The 20,841-nt window shown below is 41.7% G+C and overlaps 2 protein-coding genes across 4 annotated transcripts; both read right to left on the bottom strand.

Moving 5' to 3' along the window:
• Positions 1–1,424: 1,424 nt before the first annotated feature.
• sh3glb1a (SH3-domain GRB2-like endophilin B1a) lies at positions 1,425–11,608 on the bottom strand. Its single transcript, XM_083995798.1, has 9 exons — positions 11,430–11,608; positions 10,514–10,655; positions 9,246–9,374; positions 8,734–8,867; positions 7,755–7,847; positions 4,799–4,888; positions 4,199–4,299; positions 3,451–3,685; positions 1,425–2,709 (listed from the first exon to the last, which is right to left on the bottom strand). The coding sequence occupies exons 1-9, from the start codon at positions 11,490–11,492 to the stop codon at positions 2,602–2,604; spliced, it is 1,095 nt and encodes a 364-aa protein (XP_083851924.1). The 5' UTR covers positions 11,493–11,608; the 3' UTR covers positions 1,425–2,601.
• Positions 11,609–13,645: 2,037 nt separating this feature from the next.
• LOC311003986 (crystallin J1B-like) lies at positions 13,646–20,070 on the bottom strand. 3 transcript variants are annotated; one of them, XM_083995914.1, is made up of 10 exons: positions 20,025–20,070; positions 19,580–19,646; positions 18,718–18,897; positions 17,681–17,779; positions 17,056–17,148; positions 16,216–16,372; positions 15,836–15,951; positions 15,421–15,498; positions 14,916–15,055; positions 13,646–13,924 (listed from the first exon to the last, which is right to left on the bottom strand). In XM_083995914.1, the coding sequence occupies exons 1-10, from the start codon at positions 20,025–20,027 to the stop codon at positions 13,832–13,834; spliced, it is 1,026 nt and encodes a 341-aa protein (XP_083852040.1). In that variant the 5' UTR covers positions 20,028–20,070; the 3' UTR covers positions 13,646–13,831. The 3 variants fall into 3 exon arrangements, with proteins under 3 accessions (XP_083852040.1, XP_083852041.1, XP_083852042.1); XM_083995915.1 differs by having other exon boundaries at positions 20,042–20,056; XM_083995916.1 differs by having other exon boundaries at positions 18,718–18,892; positions 20,042–20,055.
• Between the last annotated feature and the right edge of the window lie 771 nt (positions 20,071–20,841).

The following is a 20,841-nucleotide window of genomic DNA, read 5'->3' as shown; positions in this document are numbered from 1 at the left end:
AGAATCACCGCATTGAGTGGGAACTTGAGGGGGAACTCAAATGGCAGATGTCAACAAGTATTTTCTGTTTTCTGTGCAACCTATGAAAGAAAATAAGGACTGGTGAAAGAGGAAGTGTATTTTCTCAGGCATGCTATCACTCATCTGATGTATGAATTGGTTAAGGCTTTCTTTATCCAGCCGGGCGGGGTTGTGTTCACAGAGATAAAGACGTGAAAGATTAGAAAAACTGTTGAACCGTGGTTTTTTGCGGACCAGTGTCTGAGATCTAACTCTGCTCTGTGGTGAAGCTTTATTTTACCCTCCATTTGTCCTGTTTTTTTCTTTGGGTTTTAGGGTGAACAATTGTACTTACTCCCTTTTTTAATTAAATTGTATGACAGGCGAAGGTCAGAGGTTAGTTATGAAAATAAAAATATTGTCCTGTGTTAACTGATGTACTGTACAAGCAGCTTCTCTGTATGTCAACAGTCAGTTTGCAAAACTCCACTTCCTCTTAACCCTTCTTGCTCCTATGACAGGCAATAATGGGGCACAAGTACTGGACTTACTCATCGGCCGGAGAGTGCTTCATAGCAGTTGTTCTTTCTTTTTTGTGGCTTTAAGTGACCACTGAAGGGTTTTATTTTATACAGCTGCCCAGGATCCCTTTTAAATATAAACAATAGAGAGTGATTATCTGGGTATTTATAACACGTTTCTGCTCACACTGCAGCACCAAGCTCTTCTGGAAATGGGAATGGGTCAAGAGGGCAGACGAATTAACACCAGGGCAGCAGGAATTTGCTCTTTGTGACAACTTGGTAAAACAGAAACAACTTTGGGGAAGAAAAAAAAAAGTCAGAATCAGCAATGAAAAACAAACACAACATCAACAACCCCCCGAAATCCAGAAATGGTTCAGAAAAATAAACTTTCAGTAGAAGCACTATATAGCTTTGTCTTACACATCTACATATTTAACAGAAGAGCTATATATACAGTATAACTTGGGCTTTGGAGCATGGTGGGCACAGTGAGTCAGTTAATGAGTTAACGTCACAGTAATTTCCTCATGAGTTCTGTTGAAATGGAGTTTGTTATTCAAATTCTTTGAAGCAGATGTTTGGTGTGTTTTGAGGTTTTGGATATTAGATGTAATCGGTACATTTCCTCTGTTGTGTTTTCTATTTATCTTATCTTAAATCTCTCTTCATTCTGCTTAGTTACAGACACTGGGTTGTCAAAATGTCTCTAGTTTATGTACAAACAAAGAAACCAGCCTCTTTTCACAGCACAAGGACTCACGATCATGTTGCCTGCTCTGCCCTCCAGTGGCTCAAATCATAAACAGGAAGGACCAATGTGAAGGCCATGAATCACAGAGGCTCCAAGTGCAACGAGGATAATAAAAAGAAATCAAAATGTTGAAATTGTAAGTGAGATTTTTTTTTATTTTAATGCACCACATTCCATATTTATTTTACAATTGTTTTCTATCTTATCAGTTACACACAAAACAAAAAGCAGCTGTGAAGTTATATACTTAAATCTCCCAGAATGTAACAGGACTTTTTTTTTTTTCAATGGGGGAGTGAATATAGAGGTTTGGGGAAAAACGGATGAAATGAGATGATAATGATGACGATGATGATGACAGCAATGTCCTTTAAAGCAGACACCACGTCAATCAAAACCAGAGGCACTACACAAATTGTGTATTCATGACTAATACATAAATTAATAATTGCTGTCTTCTGGCTGATAAACACCAACAGAATGTGTGGAAATGCTGGTTTCCAATTTTCAATAGCTTCAGGGAAAGAACAGGGTTCAATACAAAGACAGGAGACTGGACGACGCCCCAATACTGCTGGTGTAGCTGCAATCAAGTCAAAAGGCTTTAGGAAGGCAGATTCACTGTGACAGGCACTTTGTATCATGTTTGACACGTGAGTTTCGTTACTGCGTGGTGGTTACACCTTCAGTCAAATGCTCTGAACAATGTGTTCAACTCACTGTGAATTAAGGCTCCATGTGAATAAAGCTGACATACAACAAATATGATACTGTTTTGTTTTTTAAAAAACAATTCAAATTCAAAATAACTGTAAGAGCTACTGCAGCATAAAATTCTCAATTATAAAATAAGACTTTAAAAAAAATCAGCATCAGCCTCCACTTCAAACTGAAGTGCCTTTTTTGCTATTAAAACAATTCATCTACTGTTTCACCACTTGCAAAAGAAGTCCTCACATCATAAGCATTAATGTTGTCTGAGATATATGTCGTAAACAAAAAACAAAAAGTTTTTTTTAAAAATAGTTACAGTTTGGGAGATGTTCTGGCACATATTGCAGATTGTATGGCATCAAACACAAAGGCATGGAAGCAGGTTTTACAAATGTACTGCAGTTGCATACAAACACGTTAGGGAATGGGTCCGTTTCCTTTCCCTTTGCTCAGGTTTATTCATTCCAGCTTGAGTCCTCTAAAACTCAGAATCCATCTTCTTTTCATTCAAATACAACTCATTCTAAAAATGACTGAAATGGAAGAGAAAAGTGAAGGCTGTCCCTGCAACACTATATAAATATGGGATCACAGCTGGTGACAGCAGGCTCAGTTAAGCAGCTCAAGGTAGGTGATGGGCACTTTGCCCTTCTGGTTGCCTCGCTCACCCATCAGCCAGTCTGAATCCATGCCTGGGACGCTGCTGACCGTGATCACCTGGAATGACATGGATATAAGCCATTAGCCATACAGGCTTTAGTATTCAAAATAGTAACCGCGTCATCAGTCATCAGAGCAAATAACCGACACAGCAGAACTTTTATGCAGCGATCAGCATCTTTCACAACCGCATTTGTGAAGCAGCTACTTATAAATCCTGTTGGTATCAAAGGCAGGATGGACAATGTTTGTGGATGTGAGTCAGTGAGGTAATGCCATGCCACTTCATTGTTAAGTCAACTTCAGGCTCCTTACAGGCAGAGGGGGGGGGCTGTTCCAGGAAAGGGAGTGGCTTATGTTCAGTTACACAGAGGTTTCAGTACATGAGCTGCTCCACAGCTGCTAGAGGGCAAAAGTGGACTCACAGGGTGAGTCGCGGAAAATACAGAGCTTAGTTTGGGATTAAATTAGGCTTCATTATGCTGTTTAGATGGAAATAAACTAGAATACAAGGTAACAAACACTGCTGACTTCAGGCAAGGGTTAGGTATTACCCTGGTACAACCCGGGCTCACTCACATTCACACCTATTACCAATGTAGGCCACCAAGTAACCTTAAGTGTATGTTTTAAGACTGTGGGAGGAAGCTGGAAAGGTTGAAGAGAACCCACGATGATGCAGGGAAAACATGCAACTACTAGTGAGAAAAAATGCATAAAAGACTGCAGTTTGTATGTAAATATACATCGAATTCAACCTTTAACTCTGATTGTTCCCCTGTGGATGTTTTTACTCACCTCATCAGCGAGCAGGGAGAGCTCGCTGCTGCTGGCAGCGTCGTAGTCGTAGAGAACGCGGGCTTTGCGGCTGCCGTTGGAGCTGCGCAGTTCATTGAACCCGCCCGATGCTGCGGCGCTGCTGCGGCCCGCGGACACGCTGGGCAGGGAGGCCGACACCGGGATGGTGGGCACCGAGATGCTGGCCCCACCCGACACCGACGACTGGTTGTTGTTGGTGAAAGACGAGGGGAAACTGGTGGGAGGGATAGGGAGGAGGAGGATGGTCATGATGAGCGCAGTTTTAACATCAGCAGTTACAGCCAGGTGTTATCTCTGTATGACTTCTCTGTGAACTCATCCCTGAGTCAGTTTTGTCAGTATTCATCGTTTTTTCTCGTAGCGAAAGGTCTGAAATCTGTGTGACCTTACTTGAACTTCCACAGCTTTGATTGTATCACTCAAAATGATAAATGAAAGAACATTTGTCATCAGCACTTTTTTTTTTCCACAGAGGGTGAGACAGGAGGTTATCATATAGGCAACAGATGTGGACTGGAATGAGTCGTAAACTTCGGAAACAAGTCGTGACTAAATGTTGATTAGATCTGAGTGGTTTTCAGGTGAGTGTTGCTTGACTCCATCTCTCCTTCTCTGGATGTGGATCTCAGTGAAGCTTCTTTGCTCTGCTACATTAAATCATCTGTGTCACTGAAGGCCTGTAAAAACTGAAGAGAGAAAGAAAGAAAGAACCATCCATCAATGTTACCTGCCCAGCTGCTTTTGGAGATCCACCATGTACTGGTAACACTGTGCGTAGTATGTAGTCTGGGCCTCCACAAAGTCGTTCAAGCAGCGTAGGTGGTGTGCCTGGAGAGAATCAAACACATGCCGAGAGATAATTTAATGTTTCTAATGTGAGATGTGACTTGCAAGACAGACATACAGTATTTCTATATCCAACACTACCAATTCAGTTTGTAAGCCGTTAGCAGTGATCAATTTACTACTGAATAATCAGTTAACCCATGTGTGTGTAATTTAGTTAGTTAACTTAGATGTAAAAACATCTGCTGTACAGAGAGTTTCACATATTTTGCATTCTTGTCGACTGTGTCCACAGAGCTAAAAGGCTGATTATCAGTCTGATATCTGCTTCTTGAAGTCTCCGAAAATAAACCTCAGCAAATCCCAGCTGAGCAGCATTTTTTTTTTTAAGAAACCCTGTGATACAAACTGAAGATGTGGAGTCTGAAGACGTGATTATCTGTGTTATTGTGTGACACATGGAGCTACGTTTTGGCCACCTCAAACCTCCACCACCACCTGTGAACCTGAAAGCGGAGATGAGCTGAGCTTTGCTACGTACGTGGGTGCTGCTGACGCCTTCTAGCAGCAGCCGGGTGATCTCTGCCTGCCGGTCGAACTCACTCTGGGTCATCCTCAGCTCCTGCTCGGCCTGGGGAATGAGAAGAAAAACAGAACATCAGCGTATAACGCACATCTGGATCAGAGAGAGCTCAACAGGCAAAATATATATTCATAACATATGGCTATAATCAGTGCTGTACAGAGCGGTTTAAAATAATACAAAAAAAAAGGATAAAACATAAGAAGAGATGAACAATTCAATTCAACCACAGTCGACCACAGAACAAGATGAATCTGTATCGGTTCATCTGTGTACACTGAGGATTTGTAAGATGGGAAAAACAAGGAACAGAACCACAACAAGTGAACATGGAGTCTCTGTCCTGAGGGAAAGGTTTCCTCTTCCTCAGATTGAGCCAAAGGATTCAATAACGAGACCCCGCTGGAACAATGGCTTGTTGTGACTTGCTAAAAAGTCTAATAAACACAAGGTCTGGAGCCGAGACTGACAGGGACAATGGTCTCACTGTCCCGGTCTCCCTCCGGCTTACACCGAGAGCCACAGGGAGAGGTGAAGGAGGAAGGGGAGTGGGAGTGTCTGGGGTTTGGGGTTCTTGTAGGACTTTTCCACGAGGACCCAGCGTGGAGGAGACCGAAGGGGCTCGACGGCAGCTGCTGACGCTAATATCAAGGGGTTTTGTGTGTGAGAGTGATTAATACAAAGATAGCTCCAACATTCCACTCACCTCTGTCACTTCCTCTGCTCACATCTGCTGCTTTGCGTTTTGAAAACAGTGACACAGTAGTTAGAGCTACAGCTGCTGCACAGCCACAGCCAACAAAACACATCTCACTCTGCGTTTTTTGTGTGTGTGTGTGTGTGTGTGTGTGTGTGTGTGTGATGAAGATGGCGGTGGCAGCATGCTTTGACAAAACCACACTTTATAGAAGACGCTGCAGCGCAACAGTGCAACACAGTAAATATTTCTCCTCCTCTGTTTTCACACGATCAAACCACCTCGGATCCCAACAGCGACTTCTCGATGTGAGAGAAGTAGCACCCTCCAAAACAGAGATTAAAAGCACAACTTCTGCTGGTGTTAACCAACAGAAACCGTTATTTTCATCTCCTCTGTTCGGGCGGACTCTCTCTTTCACGGGCGAGGATAGCGTTGGCAGAACACCTACTTATTTGTAGAGTTTAAACGCATCATTTAACTGTCAATAACCACTCGACAACGCTGCTATTTAGGGAAACTAAATAAAATGAGTGAGCGGACAGACCGCATGGATAACCTGGCTCTGAATGTGCCATCATATGATTGTTCTTAGAGAGAGATGAAGCTCACTGGGTCTAAACTAAAGGCTGCAGCCTAATCGCTTTGCAGGGATACTGTCTGGTGTTTTAATGTCCATCCCTGACTTTGATATTACGTCACTGTGTAGTCATATTGCCTGTAGTAACTGTAGAGCATTAGCTGAGGATTTCAGTGTAAACGATCTGAGTCTGAGTTCAGGCGACGAACACCGAGATATCATCTTCAGACGTTGTTGACTGGAATACAGTGAAGAGTGGGATAAACATGAAAGACTATCTGATCTAACTTCAATGTCAGTTCAAGTTTATGACCAGTTTTTTCCTATTGACACGTCATTAAAAACTGACCAGAGAGAACAAGGTTTAGAGTTTAGACTAGAAATGATGAGATAAGAATATTCTAAAACGCTAAACATTTCAGAAATCGACTAAAATGTGGTTGAGAAAGTATTTTATGATATTTAAAGATCTCAAGCAGGGTGATTAGGATCAGTACGGAGAACTGTGGTAATATTACACCTGTACTGGGAAATGACTTTGCAGGAAGTATTCTTGAGTAACAAGGCTGAATAATGGCTAAAGATGATGTTTTGCAGAACCTTAAAATGTCACAATAAAGTTACTTTTCTACCATTTACCCCATCTGATATTTGAGTTAAAGGACAATTCCATTCAAATCCAACCTGGGGCTCTAGTTTCTTAATATTTTAGGTCCAAATGATGGATTCTGAAGATTTTCTTTTTAATTGTTTTGCAGTGGTTGTGTCTGTCCACGCATCGCCACGGCAGCGATGAATGGAAGCAGACAGCATTTCCACTGTTGTCAAAACCGCTTTTTTTCCCCACAGACAGCATCAGATGGCTATTCAAACACACACTGAGGGGTTTGTTTACTTCAAGAAAGCCGACATGTTTGTAAACAGAGATGTAATACAAAGTCTCATGAAGTCTCGCAGGAGTCAAGTTGATGTTCTCAGTATGTTTACAGGCATTCACAAGAATGTACAACCTTGAACTTTCACCTTTGAGCAGCAACATCAGTTAATCCATGAATTAAAATGGATTTCCCGAATGCTGCATTCACAAGGCCAACACTGTGTTTTGTGATGTCACTGTGACTTTGACCTTTGAATTCAAGTGAAGGTTAGGGTCAAATTTGAGGAAATACTCCCTGAGGTGTAACCAAGATATCACAATAATGACAGGATGGATACAAATACAGACTGACAACCCAAACCGACCCAGCCCAGTTCTGTCTGTCGCATAAAAATCATTAAAAAAGGAGACATGAGAGTAGGAGAACTGGGAGGAAAAAGGGAAGTCTAAACTTTCCGTAGCTGCTCATGTGACTGTGCTGAAGTCACAAGAGATAAACTGGTCAGTTTTGTGTTGTGTAACTTGGTGTGTCAGTCGTGACTTGTGTGACTTCAGAGTACAGACGGACGGACAGGGGACACGCCCACTGAGCTTTTCTTCCGCTGGCTGATGATTCTAGAGAAAGCGGAATTCACTACCACCGGGCATTAATCAGCATTAGAAAAAAGAAAACATCGAAACTGCAAAGTGGCAGTGTTGCAATGACAATAATGTATGCATGTTTTTGTTTGTGTGTGTGTGTGTGTGTGTACACACTTACCACAGCTCTTGCGTCAGCCATCCTGGCCTTCTTTAGTCTGGTTTTGGCTGCATCCAGATCCAAGCGTTTGACCTGCAGCAGCTTTCGTTCTTTCTGAACACAGACCACAGAACAAAAGGACACAGTTTGTTGATGTTGTTTTGTATATAAAACCGTTAGTCACATGATAATGTCATAGTATTTGGAGTCTGTAGCTATGAACTAACAGGATTAGTTACAAAAGGAGATAATCAACTATTTGACGCCTGTGCCATAGAGGACTGTGCGATCATATGCCATAGCTGTGGGCAAAACAAGATCAGTTTTCTATACATCAGCAACAGAGCTGATGTTGTCTTGGAGGTTTGATGTTTAAATTTAGTTGTGTGTGCAGCCCTTTATCAAACCAGCTCACTATGCAACTGGAGTTGATTTGGAAATAACAGAAACTTGATGTTAAACTGTTCGTAATTATCCAAGAGTTTGTGGTTGCTGACCTCATGTGGCCTATGGGCTACCGGAGCTGTGTTAAATTAAAAAAAAGCAGGAAGTTCAATGGTAAAACATGGGTGTGGATCAGAGCAGAGCTAAACAGACACAGTGAATAAGCCAACACCCACAGTAATTAATATACTAACCTGATTATATGGTCAAGGACAAGTACAAGGTAATCTACAAGTAAGATTATGGATGACCTATTGTGTGTTGTTGTGACACTTTTGGACCTTTGAAAATTTCACAGGATTCTTCCTGTATTTCTGGTCCAACCTGAAATTTTAACAGTTTCTATGCCTTTAAAGAATTAAATGTGTTTCAGACTCATTTCTAGGCTGAACTGAGGATCGTGTCCACAGTTCAATGTGATATCTGATCACAGCGGGTGCAATAAAAAGGGGCGGTCTACCCTCTACGGCTGCTTGTATTGTGAAGTAATTCCAAATATAAGGCCACAGCCCCGTGTAAAGTGAAACTGATCCAGAGCATTCAGGGTCCAACTCACCAGGATGGTTTTGAAGTCGCCTTCTAGAAAGTTTCTGAAAGGTGTCAGGAAGTTGATGGCAGCACTCTGGAGGAACTCCCTCTCTGCCCCACCGATCTGTTTCTCCGTCTCGCCACATTTTATCAGAGCGTTTCCTGCGATGTTCAGTAGCACAGACAAAAAACTTCAGCCACAATAGAACAGCAGACGGGGAGACTTTACAGTGGTGACGAGTGACGACGTCTCTGCAGCCTGAACAACTGAGACTTGAGTAGACACAGATGCCCTGAGATCAGTAAACAAAGTTGTGGTTGAAAGCTATAAACAGGTTGTGGCAATAACAAGAGAAACTGGCGGCCAATGATGCTGATGTAAAGGGCAGTGGTGAGTGAATATGTCCAATTTTACAGGCCTAAATTGTAAGTTCACTGACAAAAAATCTGTTATGGTACAACCACAGTTTACCAGGACTCATCTGGGGTTAATTGGTCAATTACGTCCTTGTGGGTCAGGCGGCGCAGTGTGTCACTCACCGTAGGCAGTTCCGGGACCAAATTCACTCCCAGACTCGATCATGGAGTGGCCCAGTAGCTCATGGTTGTTCATTCGTGTCGGGACTTTTTTCTCCAGTTTCTCGTACACAAATTCCTCGAGCCGGACATCTGCAGTTTGCAACGAGAAAACTCAATTAGTAAGTCATAAGACTACAGTATACGGATGCCAAACGCAGCCGGGCACTGACTCCAGGAAACAAGCCTGACTCGCATCTAGAAATTAAAATGGAAGCTTTCATAATGTCAACCATCACGTTCATCATCAAGAAAAAAAAAACTTTTCACATCTTCTGTCACACCTGATTGGATTTTTTTTCTCCATCAGATCATATCATGTGAAAGGGCACAAGCAGTAAATCTGTGGCATGTAGTGTGAACACCGACAAAGTAGAACAAATCCAGTTTAGTAGATCCAAGCCTGTTGCACAAGGCTCAAGGCTGGAAGCAGCAGCTGGTCCTGCAGTGTTTGTTGTGCTACAGTGGTATGGCATCATGGTGTGAACGAGGAGGATGCACAGCTGAGCTTACACACACTTTAATGACATTAAAGTATGTCAAACACCAGCTTAAAGTAATTGGACCACCAACTTCTAAAAGAGAATTAACTGATGACTATTTCCAAAAATAGTTGTGTTATATTAAAGCATGTGTTGGATCAATCTAATGATGAATCATATCAGTCAAGAAGCCTGACAATGTAATTATCAAAATTTGTGGCTGTATGTTGATTTATGTTTGATAGTGCAACAACCTTATCGCTGCTCCTCCCAAACACTGCACTGACACTTTATTATTCAAGCACTTTGTAACTCTGTGCACCCCAGTCTGTTTATGCCTCAATCCATCCCAACCCCTCTGGCACGTTACTTGAAGCACTTTGTAAACTCTGTCTGTATATCCTGGTCTGTCCATTTGTGTTCCCTCCATCTGTTGCAGGGACAGTCCTCGGACCATATTTAGAGATCTGTCAACTTGTTTTTATTTTCTGTTATCTGTTATTTATTTAGAATTATTTCGATAAGGGACAATGGATATTTATGTTATATTTATGTTATGAAGAAGAGAAGACATTCAGAAAGGAAAAACACTAACAACAACAAGACAGCAGAGAAGAATTGAACGACTAGTAGTCTACGACCATTGTACACTATTTAGAAAGCGCTCAGTGATAAAGTGTCAGTGCCGTTGGGGTAAGTTGTGAACATTTAGCTGGTCAGAAGTCAGGGTGGAGTGTGGTGTGGTCTTACTCGGGTTGGGCTGCAGCAGGACTTCTGTCTGCTTCATGATCCTCTCCGTCCATTGTTTGGTGTTTTCAGCTCTGACCAACAGGTTCTCCAGATGGGCGTCCAGCTCCGTCTTCTCCGCCTGCCCCAGCTTCTCCTCTGTGAACTAAAGAAAGAGAAATCAAACATGACCCATGATGGTGCCTGAGGTGTATTAGGCTACACTGGGCGGGCTGTAGTGTGGTGCTGGGTGGGTGAGTATGTAAACTAACAGCTAACTAACTTTTGTCTTTTTCTATAAGCACAGTGGCCCCTAACTTACAATTTTAGGAGCACAAGTAGAACATTTTGGGGCATAGCTACATCAACTTGCAAAGCATATAGCACATTTCCTTTTCATTCATGATCCTCACACACATTGGCCTGCCCCTTGTAATGACAGATTCCAGATTCTTTCAGTCGCCCCTGCCACATATCACCAGTGTTTAACAAACAAAACAAAACAAAAAAGGCAAATTTAGTGGTTGCACATGTGCAAGTAGATGAACATTTACTGGCACTGCCTCAAAATTCAGTGAGGAAATTACACCCATTTAGGAGGCAGTCTGTAGCCCTAGGCACTAACAGCCCAAAGCTTCCTGCGGCCTGCTCTGATTGATGTGCTAAAACAGCTGTAACACACAGACACACACTGTCATGTCGCGGGTTTTGTTGACACCAATTTTCTATGTGAGTGTGTATAGCTACAACTCAGTGGGCTTTGTGTATTTGTCTCAGCTGACAAGCAGCGACACAGCAGCAGCAACAACAATAACAACAGTAGTCGCGGTGACGTTAGCCGTTAACGGCGGCTAGCACTCGAGCTAACGCTACCTAAGCTAGAACCAAAAGTTGCTTGGTTGGTGCCAACAACGTCCACGAACTCAACGGTTAAACGTACCTGCACCGCGCGGCTCAAGAAAGTACCGGCGTCTGCGGCGAGCCGCTTAACGTTAAAGTCCATGGCACGGCGGCGGGCGGAGGGGGAAAAATAAACACTTGGTACAAAAAAGTAGCCTGTCTCACAATCCAACGGCCATCCCCACAGAAAATGCCATTGAATAAGCTTTTATTCCGAGGTCCACCCAGCTGTTCCCACGAAGATGATACAGAGGCAAGATGGTTCCCGTCTTCGCCCTGTTCTGACAGCTGTGAGAAACCAAACACCCGCGACTTGAACAATAAATATTGAGTATCGGGTTTTGTTTATTAAAAAAACAAACAAAACCCCCCCGCAGATGTGTGAAATTAAAGTAAATTACAAGGCTCCTGTTAAAGGCTGCTGTTTATATCTTGTCGACGGCCTCACAAACGCTAGCGAGGGAGGAGCGGCATAGAGCGAAGACCGTAGTTGGGCGGAGATATCGCTCTTGCTCCACTTTGCTTCTACTGATCTTTTGTTGCGTTCATGTCGCATGAAAATATCGGAGTTTTGCGAATCTATCGAAAAGGGGTGAAAATAAGTGGGGAAATTAAATTAAATTGTGATTAGAGATGTGATGTTACCGGACAGAGGGGCAGTTAAAATTCACATATAGGCTACATGTGTGGAAACATTTTCATATGTTACAATAAGGTGATAAAAACAACTACAACAACGACCAAAACGAAAACGAAACCAAGCATAGAAAGATGTAGGCCTATTGCAAGAATAAAGCACGCCTATTGTGATTATAATACATCTATAGACATGTAAAGTCATACTTTTAGGTATCAAATTCAGCCGAAATATAATTTAAATTACGATTTAGGCTGCGGGTTAATAATTTAAAGGACTTTGGAAGGGCCTTGAAGGCAACATGCGTGCGTGTGCGTGAACTGGCTCTGCCTTCTACTGACAATTTTGTGTATAGCTGAGTGCAGAGCCATGAATCGCTCTGGCTGAGTGGTAGCCTGCTCTAAGTCCACCCTTTCTTTTGTCAAAAACATACAGCTCTTTACCAACAAATACACACAATCAAAATTAAACACACAATCTTTGACACACAAGATGCACAGCATGATTTTATTTCTACAATAGGCCTATACATGTAAGTGATGAGATTAGAAAGTGACCACCATGTGAACATCTGTGATTTAAATAAATAACTAAATAAATAAACGCAGTTTCTCTCTCTCTTTTTTCTACATGTAAGTATGTATCATCATAAATCTGCAATGTAAACTATTTGCCCTGTCACTATTGGTTTTGTTATGCATGCTGATACCATGGGTACACTGTAATACTGACACAATGAAAAATAATATTTCCACAACATGATATATTTTGCAATCCCCTGCTGTTTCCTAAAAGACGTCTGAGGAAGTGGACTTTGGCAGATTTTAGGAAAACAAAAACACTCTGTCTGGATGTAATTATGCCAGACAGCGCCTGCTACCTGCTGTGTGGGAGGAAGTCGGGCAGAGAGGCAGAGAGAGAGAGAGAGCGAGGGAGAAAGAGAGAAATCAAATCAGTTTTTCTTCAATGCAACATCAGCCACAACCGCTCCTCTCCTCTAAAGTCAGCATTCAGGCTGCGCAGCTGAAACACAGATTCCCAGCACTTTGCCAAGCTGACATGTAAGCCCAGTAAAAATGTTGATTTACGGTGTTTGAATAAGCTTGACCCACTGACTATTTATCATCTCTCAACAAGACAGTATGCTGTAAAAACAACAGAGGGACTCCAACAGTAGCCTACACACTGTATTTTTTTTCTTCTAAAAAACCACACTATGTCAAAGATATTAAGGCCCTGGCTGCGTTGTGCTTGGCTGACTTTCAGCATTGTTGGGGCGGGTGTTTTAAACACATGGATATGGAAGTCAGCACTTTTCAGACGGTAGAACAACTCCTCCGAGGAAGGAACATGTTGCACTCCCTGGTTGTTCCAGGAGTAAATCTGTATCTGCTCTTTCACTTCACAATAACAGAAAGTGCTCAAGGGACAGAGAAGACCAAAACCTGCTGAAACATAACTTCAGGTTTCATGTTTTTACTTGGGAGCAGGAAATCCCAAATGTCCACTTTGAGGAAAAGAAGTTGAAAAAAGATAATGGAACAACACACACACAGACACACGTTAAATAAAGTTCTTTATTTCTTTTTGCTTATAATGGTGATACATATGTTTCATGTCAGATTTTCTCTTTCTTGCATGATGCAGCTTTGGCACAAGCAAATAAATTCAAGTTTCATTCAGTACGAGACTTTTAAAATGCAACTGTCATGGATCGTCGTGTCAAATTACTGTACATCTGCAATATGAGAAAATATAAGTAATTGAATATAAGTCGGAATTTAAGCTAAACTACATTTGCTGACTTATTTTTTGACCACCTTTTGGGCTAACTCCAGCAGCAGAGGATATCTGAGCGTCTTCTTCCTCCAAGACTCCGGGATTCCCTGGAGACCAGTCTGAAAACACATCAAGGTACTGTAACGGCTGAAAGCATCACAGGAAGTTTCACAATATCAAATCACTGTAGGTTCATCAAACACATCTGCTATGAAAGGGAACAATATGCAAAATGATATATTTTTACATGCTGCTGTTGACCTGTGTGTGTGTAGGTGTGTGTATGCGCCTCTGTCAGCTACTTGAGTTTCAATCAGCCGACACACCTGCTACCCATCAACCCCGGCTCTCCATCCCTTCTACTCTTATTGGCTGCATGCTTTATGCTCTGTTTCCACTGCCTGCCTCACTCTCGCCTCTCAGCCTGCTTTGCTTCACCAGTCTCCAGCCTTTCTCCTTCTTGCTTCCCTGCTTCTTCAGGACATCCAGCCTCGTTCTCGGCTGCTCACTCTCTCTACCCGCTCCCCAGCTTGCCAAGTCAGGCATCCAGCCTCCTCACTGCTCCCTCAACCCTCTCCCTCTGCATCCCACTACTACAACTCATTTCCCCTCGACATTTTCTACCCAAGTACAATTAGGCCTAATACATTTCATTTCATTCATTATTTTCAGTAACTGATGATGCTTTTACTGTTCATCCATGACTACACTGCAAAAACTCAAACTCTTACCAAGAATATTTGTCTTATTTCTAGTCGAAACAACCTCATTATACTCAAAATAAGACTCATCACATAAAAGTATCTTTTTTTAAAGACACTTTTTACTTGTTTCGAGCATATTTTCACTTGAAATAAGTAGAAAAATCTGATAGTGGAGCAAGTTTTTCTTTCTTATTACAAGCACAAAAAACTTGCTTTCACTGGCAGATTTTTCTACTTATTTTAGGTGATATTTGTTTGAAACAAGTGAAAATTATCTAAAAACAAGATGGAAAGAGGTTAGTATTGAGTAGAAATTAGACATTTTGACAAGAAATAAGACTAATATTCTTGGAAAGATTTTCAGTTTTTGCAGTGTAACAATTTTAGGTTTAGATGCCTAAAGTACCTGTGCTCCGAAACAGGCTCCTATGAAGGAGGATCGGCTGGCGGTGCATCCCCCGCAGCGCATGGTGTCCCTGACTGCTTCATCCAGCTGGTTCAGCGTCAGGATGCCGTGAAGCGCTCCCTGGAATGCACCTGGCAAAGCTGAGAAACACAGAAAACCATCAGAGGATGAAGACTGTTCAAGTTTTTTCTCATAATGAAAGAAAATATCTATGTACAGTAATTTCTTTGAAAAAACAAAAAATACAATGCTTTGCTCTACTGTACTCCTTATATCATTGGCATTATGAACAGGGCATGTGTACACGAAGCAGCCCAAATGTTCAGGCCTGTAAAACCTGAGACATTTGTACCAGCGGGAGGTGGAAACGAGGAGGAAGCAGGAGGGAGCCCATTAGTCAGGAGATCAAAGAGCGGAGAACCATCTAACAGATCTACTGACAGGAAGACCACGCAGGTCATCCCGAGTCAACAGACCTGGATCCTGCTGGAAGCAACCGCCTTACCTCATGTGTTTGTGAACACAGCAGGTATGAGCTGCTGGGACTTCTTGGAGAGGTTGTCCTTCACCTGGTGGAGTTGCGCTTCAGTAGAGACACAGGGACAGAGGTACACAAAAAAAAAAGAGAAGAGGAAAAAGACAGAGTGCTGTTTAAACCCTGGAGCTCATTTGTGGCTGGATCTCAAAAGATGACCGTGTTCCTGTGCGTAGGACTTCGTGTCTCTTCCAGTTTTGACCACATTTCCCATAAGACCTCTTGGTGTCTATCCCTCTCCAGCAGATCTCACACAAAATCCATCCACACGGCTTCCAGAGTAAAATACAACACAACACACATGCTGCATCTAATTTCTTTGAATTGTAGTAAAGCCAAAATCTAAAAATTAAAACAGTTTAACTATGACTTATTGAAATCCTACCAATTACAGCCCGGTCCAGCTCCTGAGGGTTCTGCCTCTTTGGGTCATTCAGCTGAGCCAGAACTGCATCCAGAGCTTTGGGATCTGGACCATTCAGGATGAAATGCTCCAAAAACCTGAGGGTCAAACAGACAAACAAAGGTTAAACAATCTTCTCAATTCACTCTCTTCCCCTTTTTTTGTCATCATAATCATAAGAAACCTCAGATTTGGGCCGCAGTATTTGTGCTGGGGGATTAAGTTTTACAGGACTTTCAGTGGAACAAACTGAATTTGTACGGTGTGTTATCTTCGCTGTTATCCTAGAAGCTACATACAACACAACCCACTGTTAAACCTGTGAGGTACGGTTCTGTATATGAGAAACCCATCACACTCACCTGGCTGCAGCCAGAGTCACAGCCACACACATGTCTTCGTTCTGGGTGACCCGTACGGCTTTCTCCACTTTCTCCAGCATCTGAGGCTGACCAGCAAACATGGCCACCAGTGGAGCCAGTTTGGTGACGCCGTCCATCATACAGTCCCCGTCAGAGCCTCCAAACACAAACACACAGATTAGTATAGATTTTTACACAGTTGATTTACTGTTTTATATCTTACAGTTTTTCTTGATTGTTTACACACATTTTCTGAAAGCATGCCTCATACTCTCAGAACTTCTCCTGCAAAATGAAACTTTACATTCAAAACAATGTTAATTATTCTTAAAATGCTATTTTAGTCTCAAATGACACACACAAACCATCATATGACTAGACATTTATAAGAACCAGTTGAACACTGATGTGCTCAGTGTAAAACACTATGATGAATGGAAAACACTTCTACTCCATTCATCATAATGACTTGGGCTTTTCTTTCTTTCTTTCTTTTCTTTTTTTTTCTTTTTTTACTGTAACTACAGACATCACTTACTGTAAAACAAAATAATTATGACACAAATTAATTATTGGGAATGGAAACTTTTTTCTGTGCAGTGTCTTTCAATAACTATAAGGAAGAGTAAGAAGTACTGGGGGAAAAAAACATTCAATTGAGGAGGTACACTCCTTATGTGTACTACGTATTTGGCTGTGAAATTGATTTGGACATCCAGTCCATTTCTCACAAATGGATGTAACGACATAATACTGTAGACGTGTGTATAGTTTCCATGGCCTGTTACTGTAAAAGGGAAGTGAAAATATTGACACTTATTCATGATCCGTGATCTTTACCAGTTTCTTCTTTGCCGGCATCCACGTTTCTCATGAAAGCCTTCAGGCTGCCGTTCCTCCAGGGCCCATCGATCGGCAGGATGGCTCTGGGACCTGACACATTGAACAAACATTATTTCATTATGGAAAGGAGAATGAATAGTCACTGACTTCACAGTTTCATCCTCGTTGACGCATGGAAAATGTGGTTTGAGAGCAAAACAAGCCAGAGAGGAAGGAAACATTTCCATAGAGCGTGTTGATGCAGTTGAAGTTTCTGTAGGTGGAGCTCTTTTCTTTGTGTCCTCAGTCATGCTTGTTATCGCCGCTCATGATGACAGAGCTCCTCATATATTACTGACAGATATAAAGCCATCTACAGTTTACTGTGCCCACAGGTGTGTGTGCTGTTATGGTGAGTTACAGCAGCTCTGCATTTATGTGACATCATGATGGCAAAAAAACAAACACAACAACGGCTCTGTGTGGAACATTTTCATTGCCAAACAGGGAAATCATTACATTTCAGACAGCAACAGGGACAGTCACATCTTTTCAGGCTTGTTAAAGTTGACCATTAATACATTTGCATCAATACATCAACTATAAAGAGGGTGTTATTTGGTTAACTGGACAGGTACAGTACCTCCTTTCTTTCTGTAGGGATCGTTGAGAGGCAGGTCGTACACTGTTCCCGCGCCAAAGAATTTGTAGAAGCGCTTGGTCAGGTCGTCCACATCGACATCTGCCAACACATCACAGACAAACATGACATGTTTCAGGTGCCTTTACACCTAGAAACACAACACACATAGCTTGTAGCATTATAATCAGTTTGTTTATTAAATATCTATGTATAACCCCTTAATTATTTGGTGCAAACATCAATTTAGGTTTAGAGATGAACAGATTGGAAGCTGGTGCCATAAGCATTTTACTTCAACAGTCTGATAGAATAAAATAGGCTAATGCAGTGATAACATATCCAAAAGGTCAAAGGTCAACTTCACTGCTCCATCATATTGTGTAAAAACACCTCAGGTCATTATTCAGTGTTGTAACTCAGGAGAGCGAGATTGTGACTGTATTTCCTCTAACTTGACTGCTTTGTGGGAGCATACAACCCTCAGGCTGTGTACCTAATTTTAGTTTAACTGAGTGACTGAAAAAACTGAGGTTACTGTAGAGTTGTTTTGGTGGCACATCACATGTATACACTTTGGTTTAGCCAGCTGTTTCCTTACATTTACCACAAAAACATGAGTCTCATCTCAGGCAATAGAAAATGAATTTGGAAAAAAAAAGCTGAATTTTGCCTTTAAAGATTTTAAAAGTAATTGCCATAAACAAATAAGACTGTGGTTGACTCCTACTTTATGTCTATAAACATTATGTTTTACAGGAAATTTGATATGGTTACAGGAAGAAGAGGACAGGAAGAGGCTGCAAGTGAAAACAACTAAATCTGTCACAGGGTTTGTTGAGGTGTAACATGAGAAAGACAGATGGAAAAGTCTGACAGACACAGATTCAGAGTTTATGTTTGAGGAGCCACTTTTCGTCATGATAGGAAACAAGGAGTCAGGATTAATGTGCTGTATAATGTAAACTGTCACTGTCTGGTAATTATACCTCAACAGCAACACAGACATACGCCATGTGTCATGTGGTTTCAGTAGCTACCTCCACACCGGCTCAGCGACTCCAGCAGGACGTAGGCTTGGTCTCCGTAGCAGGTCTGCTCGCCCGTCGTCCGGCGGTAGAAAGGATTCGCAGACTGCGACCTGAACTCAGGACAGGGCTCCAGATCAGAGAGAACTTCTTTGAGCCTGTCTGGATTGTAGATCCAGTGCATGGGCTGTGCTGGATGGGTTAGAGGCACACACACACAAACACACACACACATAAAAGAGGGAGAAAAACAGTGGAACATTCAATAGTTATGTTTCCCTAATGTGTTTGACATGACCCACTGTACATACAGGCGGTCGATAACAGATAACATAACAGGGGCAGATGTGTGTGTTGTGTTGTGGCTACTGGAGCGAGAGAACAAGAGTTACATGTTCAACAGTGACAGCTTTGTCATATATGCATCATTATGTGGTTGTTATGAACATAAAACCTTCCTCAGCTTTCATAACATCATGCGCAGGTCAACAGCACTTATACAAGTTAAGGCACCACCCCTGTTACTTTATCAGTGTGTGCAGATGTTGTGTGCACTGCAGATAATGCTGCTGATAATGCTCCCATGCAACACTGCAGAAAACTCCACATTTGGTCACATCCGAAAAGCTTTGATAGCATTTTCAAGACATTTAATCACAAATAATTAACAATTAGTTAATTCCTATGACAGGTGACATATGGAAACTCACAAGTATCATATTTGTAACATGAGAAATAAACCAGAATAAAAAGTGATTGAAGCATGAAAGTGATATGAAACGTGAATGAGGCAGTTTAGGTTTGTAAAATGAAAAGTTCTGTTGCATTTATTTATTACTATCAGCATCAGTAACACACAGCGAGTTTATCTTACCTGCTGCATCTGCCACTGCTGCCCCGATAACGGCCCCAATGGCTCTGTCGGCCACACTCAAGGCCATCTGTGTTCACATAGAAGATTCTTGACTAAAACATTTTCATTACATTTTAAAATACAACCTTTAAAAGAAGTCTGTTGAAATAATTTCCACTGATGACATAGAAGAACAGCTCATTATTGTTGGAAATGATCAAATACACTGTTTTCATTGTTTTACCTGGAAACTTGAGTCAAATTATATAAATTCCCATTTGTTTTGTTTCAGCTGGAAAAGTTTGGCAACTCAAATGTATTCAACTTCATTACATCACAGATAAATACTATAATATAAAATCTTCTTAGTTTCTACTCCTCTTTAAAGCACAAGCATTTGGTAAGTATGTCTTAGGCCTATTCGTTAAGATGCATGTGTTAATATTCTGTCATTACATAAACTTACCATTGAAAGGACTGTACCTTAGCTCCTTGTCCTCACCTTGTAACCTCCACTACAAATGTTGTATGAAGCTGTGTCAGTCTAAGTTTCCTAACCCGGGGGGTGGGCACCAACAACGGTGATAAGCACCCACCAATGGACACTCAGGGTTTTTAGGGGGGAGGCCAAGGAGGTGGTGTTTAGTGATGCTAGGTTTAAAACAGAAAGTTTAGTGCACCCATTTTTGGTTTAATTGTCACTTCAGGGACTTAAATGCAGCACAACAGCACTGGTTAACGTGCTGGCTGATTTATAGACTTGGTGTTGTCCTCATTTACTCACAACATGTTGCTGAATGGGATCTTTTCAGTGGCAACAGGCCTATATAGGAGCCAAAGCCATGTTCACAACACTCATTTAGCTGCTTTCAGATAAATGCTAATGTCACCACATGCTGCTGCTGTTTAGCATGTTAGCATACTAACCTGCAGAGGGAACTATCTTCATCTGCAGGTTATCTGATCATGAACCAAAGTGTAGTAGATATACTTATGACCTGATGATGGCGCTAGAGGAAAGGTCAGGGGATCATCAACAGTTACAGTTAATCCTGAAGGGAGCATGAATGTTGGTTTGATAGTAAAAAAAAAAAAAAAAAAAAAAAGTATGATAAACTACAGCCAGTGATAATGGAGACACAAGAGCTATTTGTGATAGTGGAAAAGCCACTGAAGCACCAAAATAATTCAAATCTTCACAGCAACTAAATAGTTTTCAAGATATTTCAGTCTGGATCAAAGTGGCTGACATCACCATCCCTACATAGCTAATAGAAATTATG

The sequence above is a fragment of the Trachurus trachurus genome, assembly GCF_905171665.1.
Source record: "Trachurus trachurus genome assembly, chromosome: 20".
NCBI lineage: Eukaryota > Metazoa > Chordata > Actinopteri > Carangiformes > Carangidae > Trachurus > Trachurus trachurus.
Note: the sequence above shows the minus strand (reverse complement) of the source record. Positions and strands in the feature narration are given on the sequence as shown.

Excerpts from the sequence above, each read along its gene's own strand:
- sh3glb1a (XM_083995798.1), bottom strand. The coding sequence starts at position 11,492 with ATGGACTTTAACGTTAAGCGGCTCGCCGCAGACGCCGGTACTTTCTTG. Across the intron at positions 4,889-7,754 it reads TGGCTGACGCAAGAGCTGTG|GCCGAGCAGGAGCTGAGGAT; the intron begins GTAAGTGTGTAC and ends CTCATTCCCCAG. Across the intron at positions 2,710-3,450 it reads TCTCCCTGCTCGCTGATGAG|GTGATCACGGTCAGCAGCGT; the intron begins GTGAGTAAAAAC and ends ATGTCATTCCAG.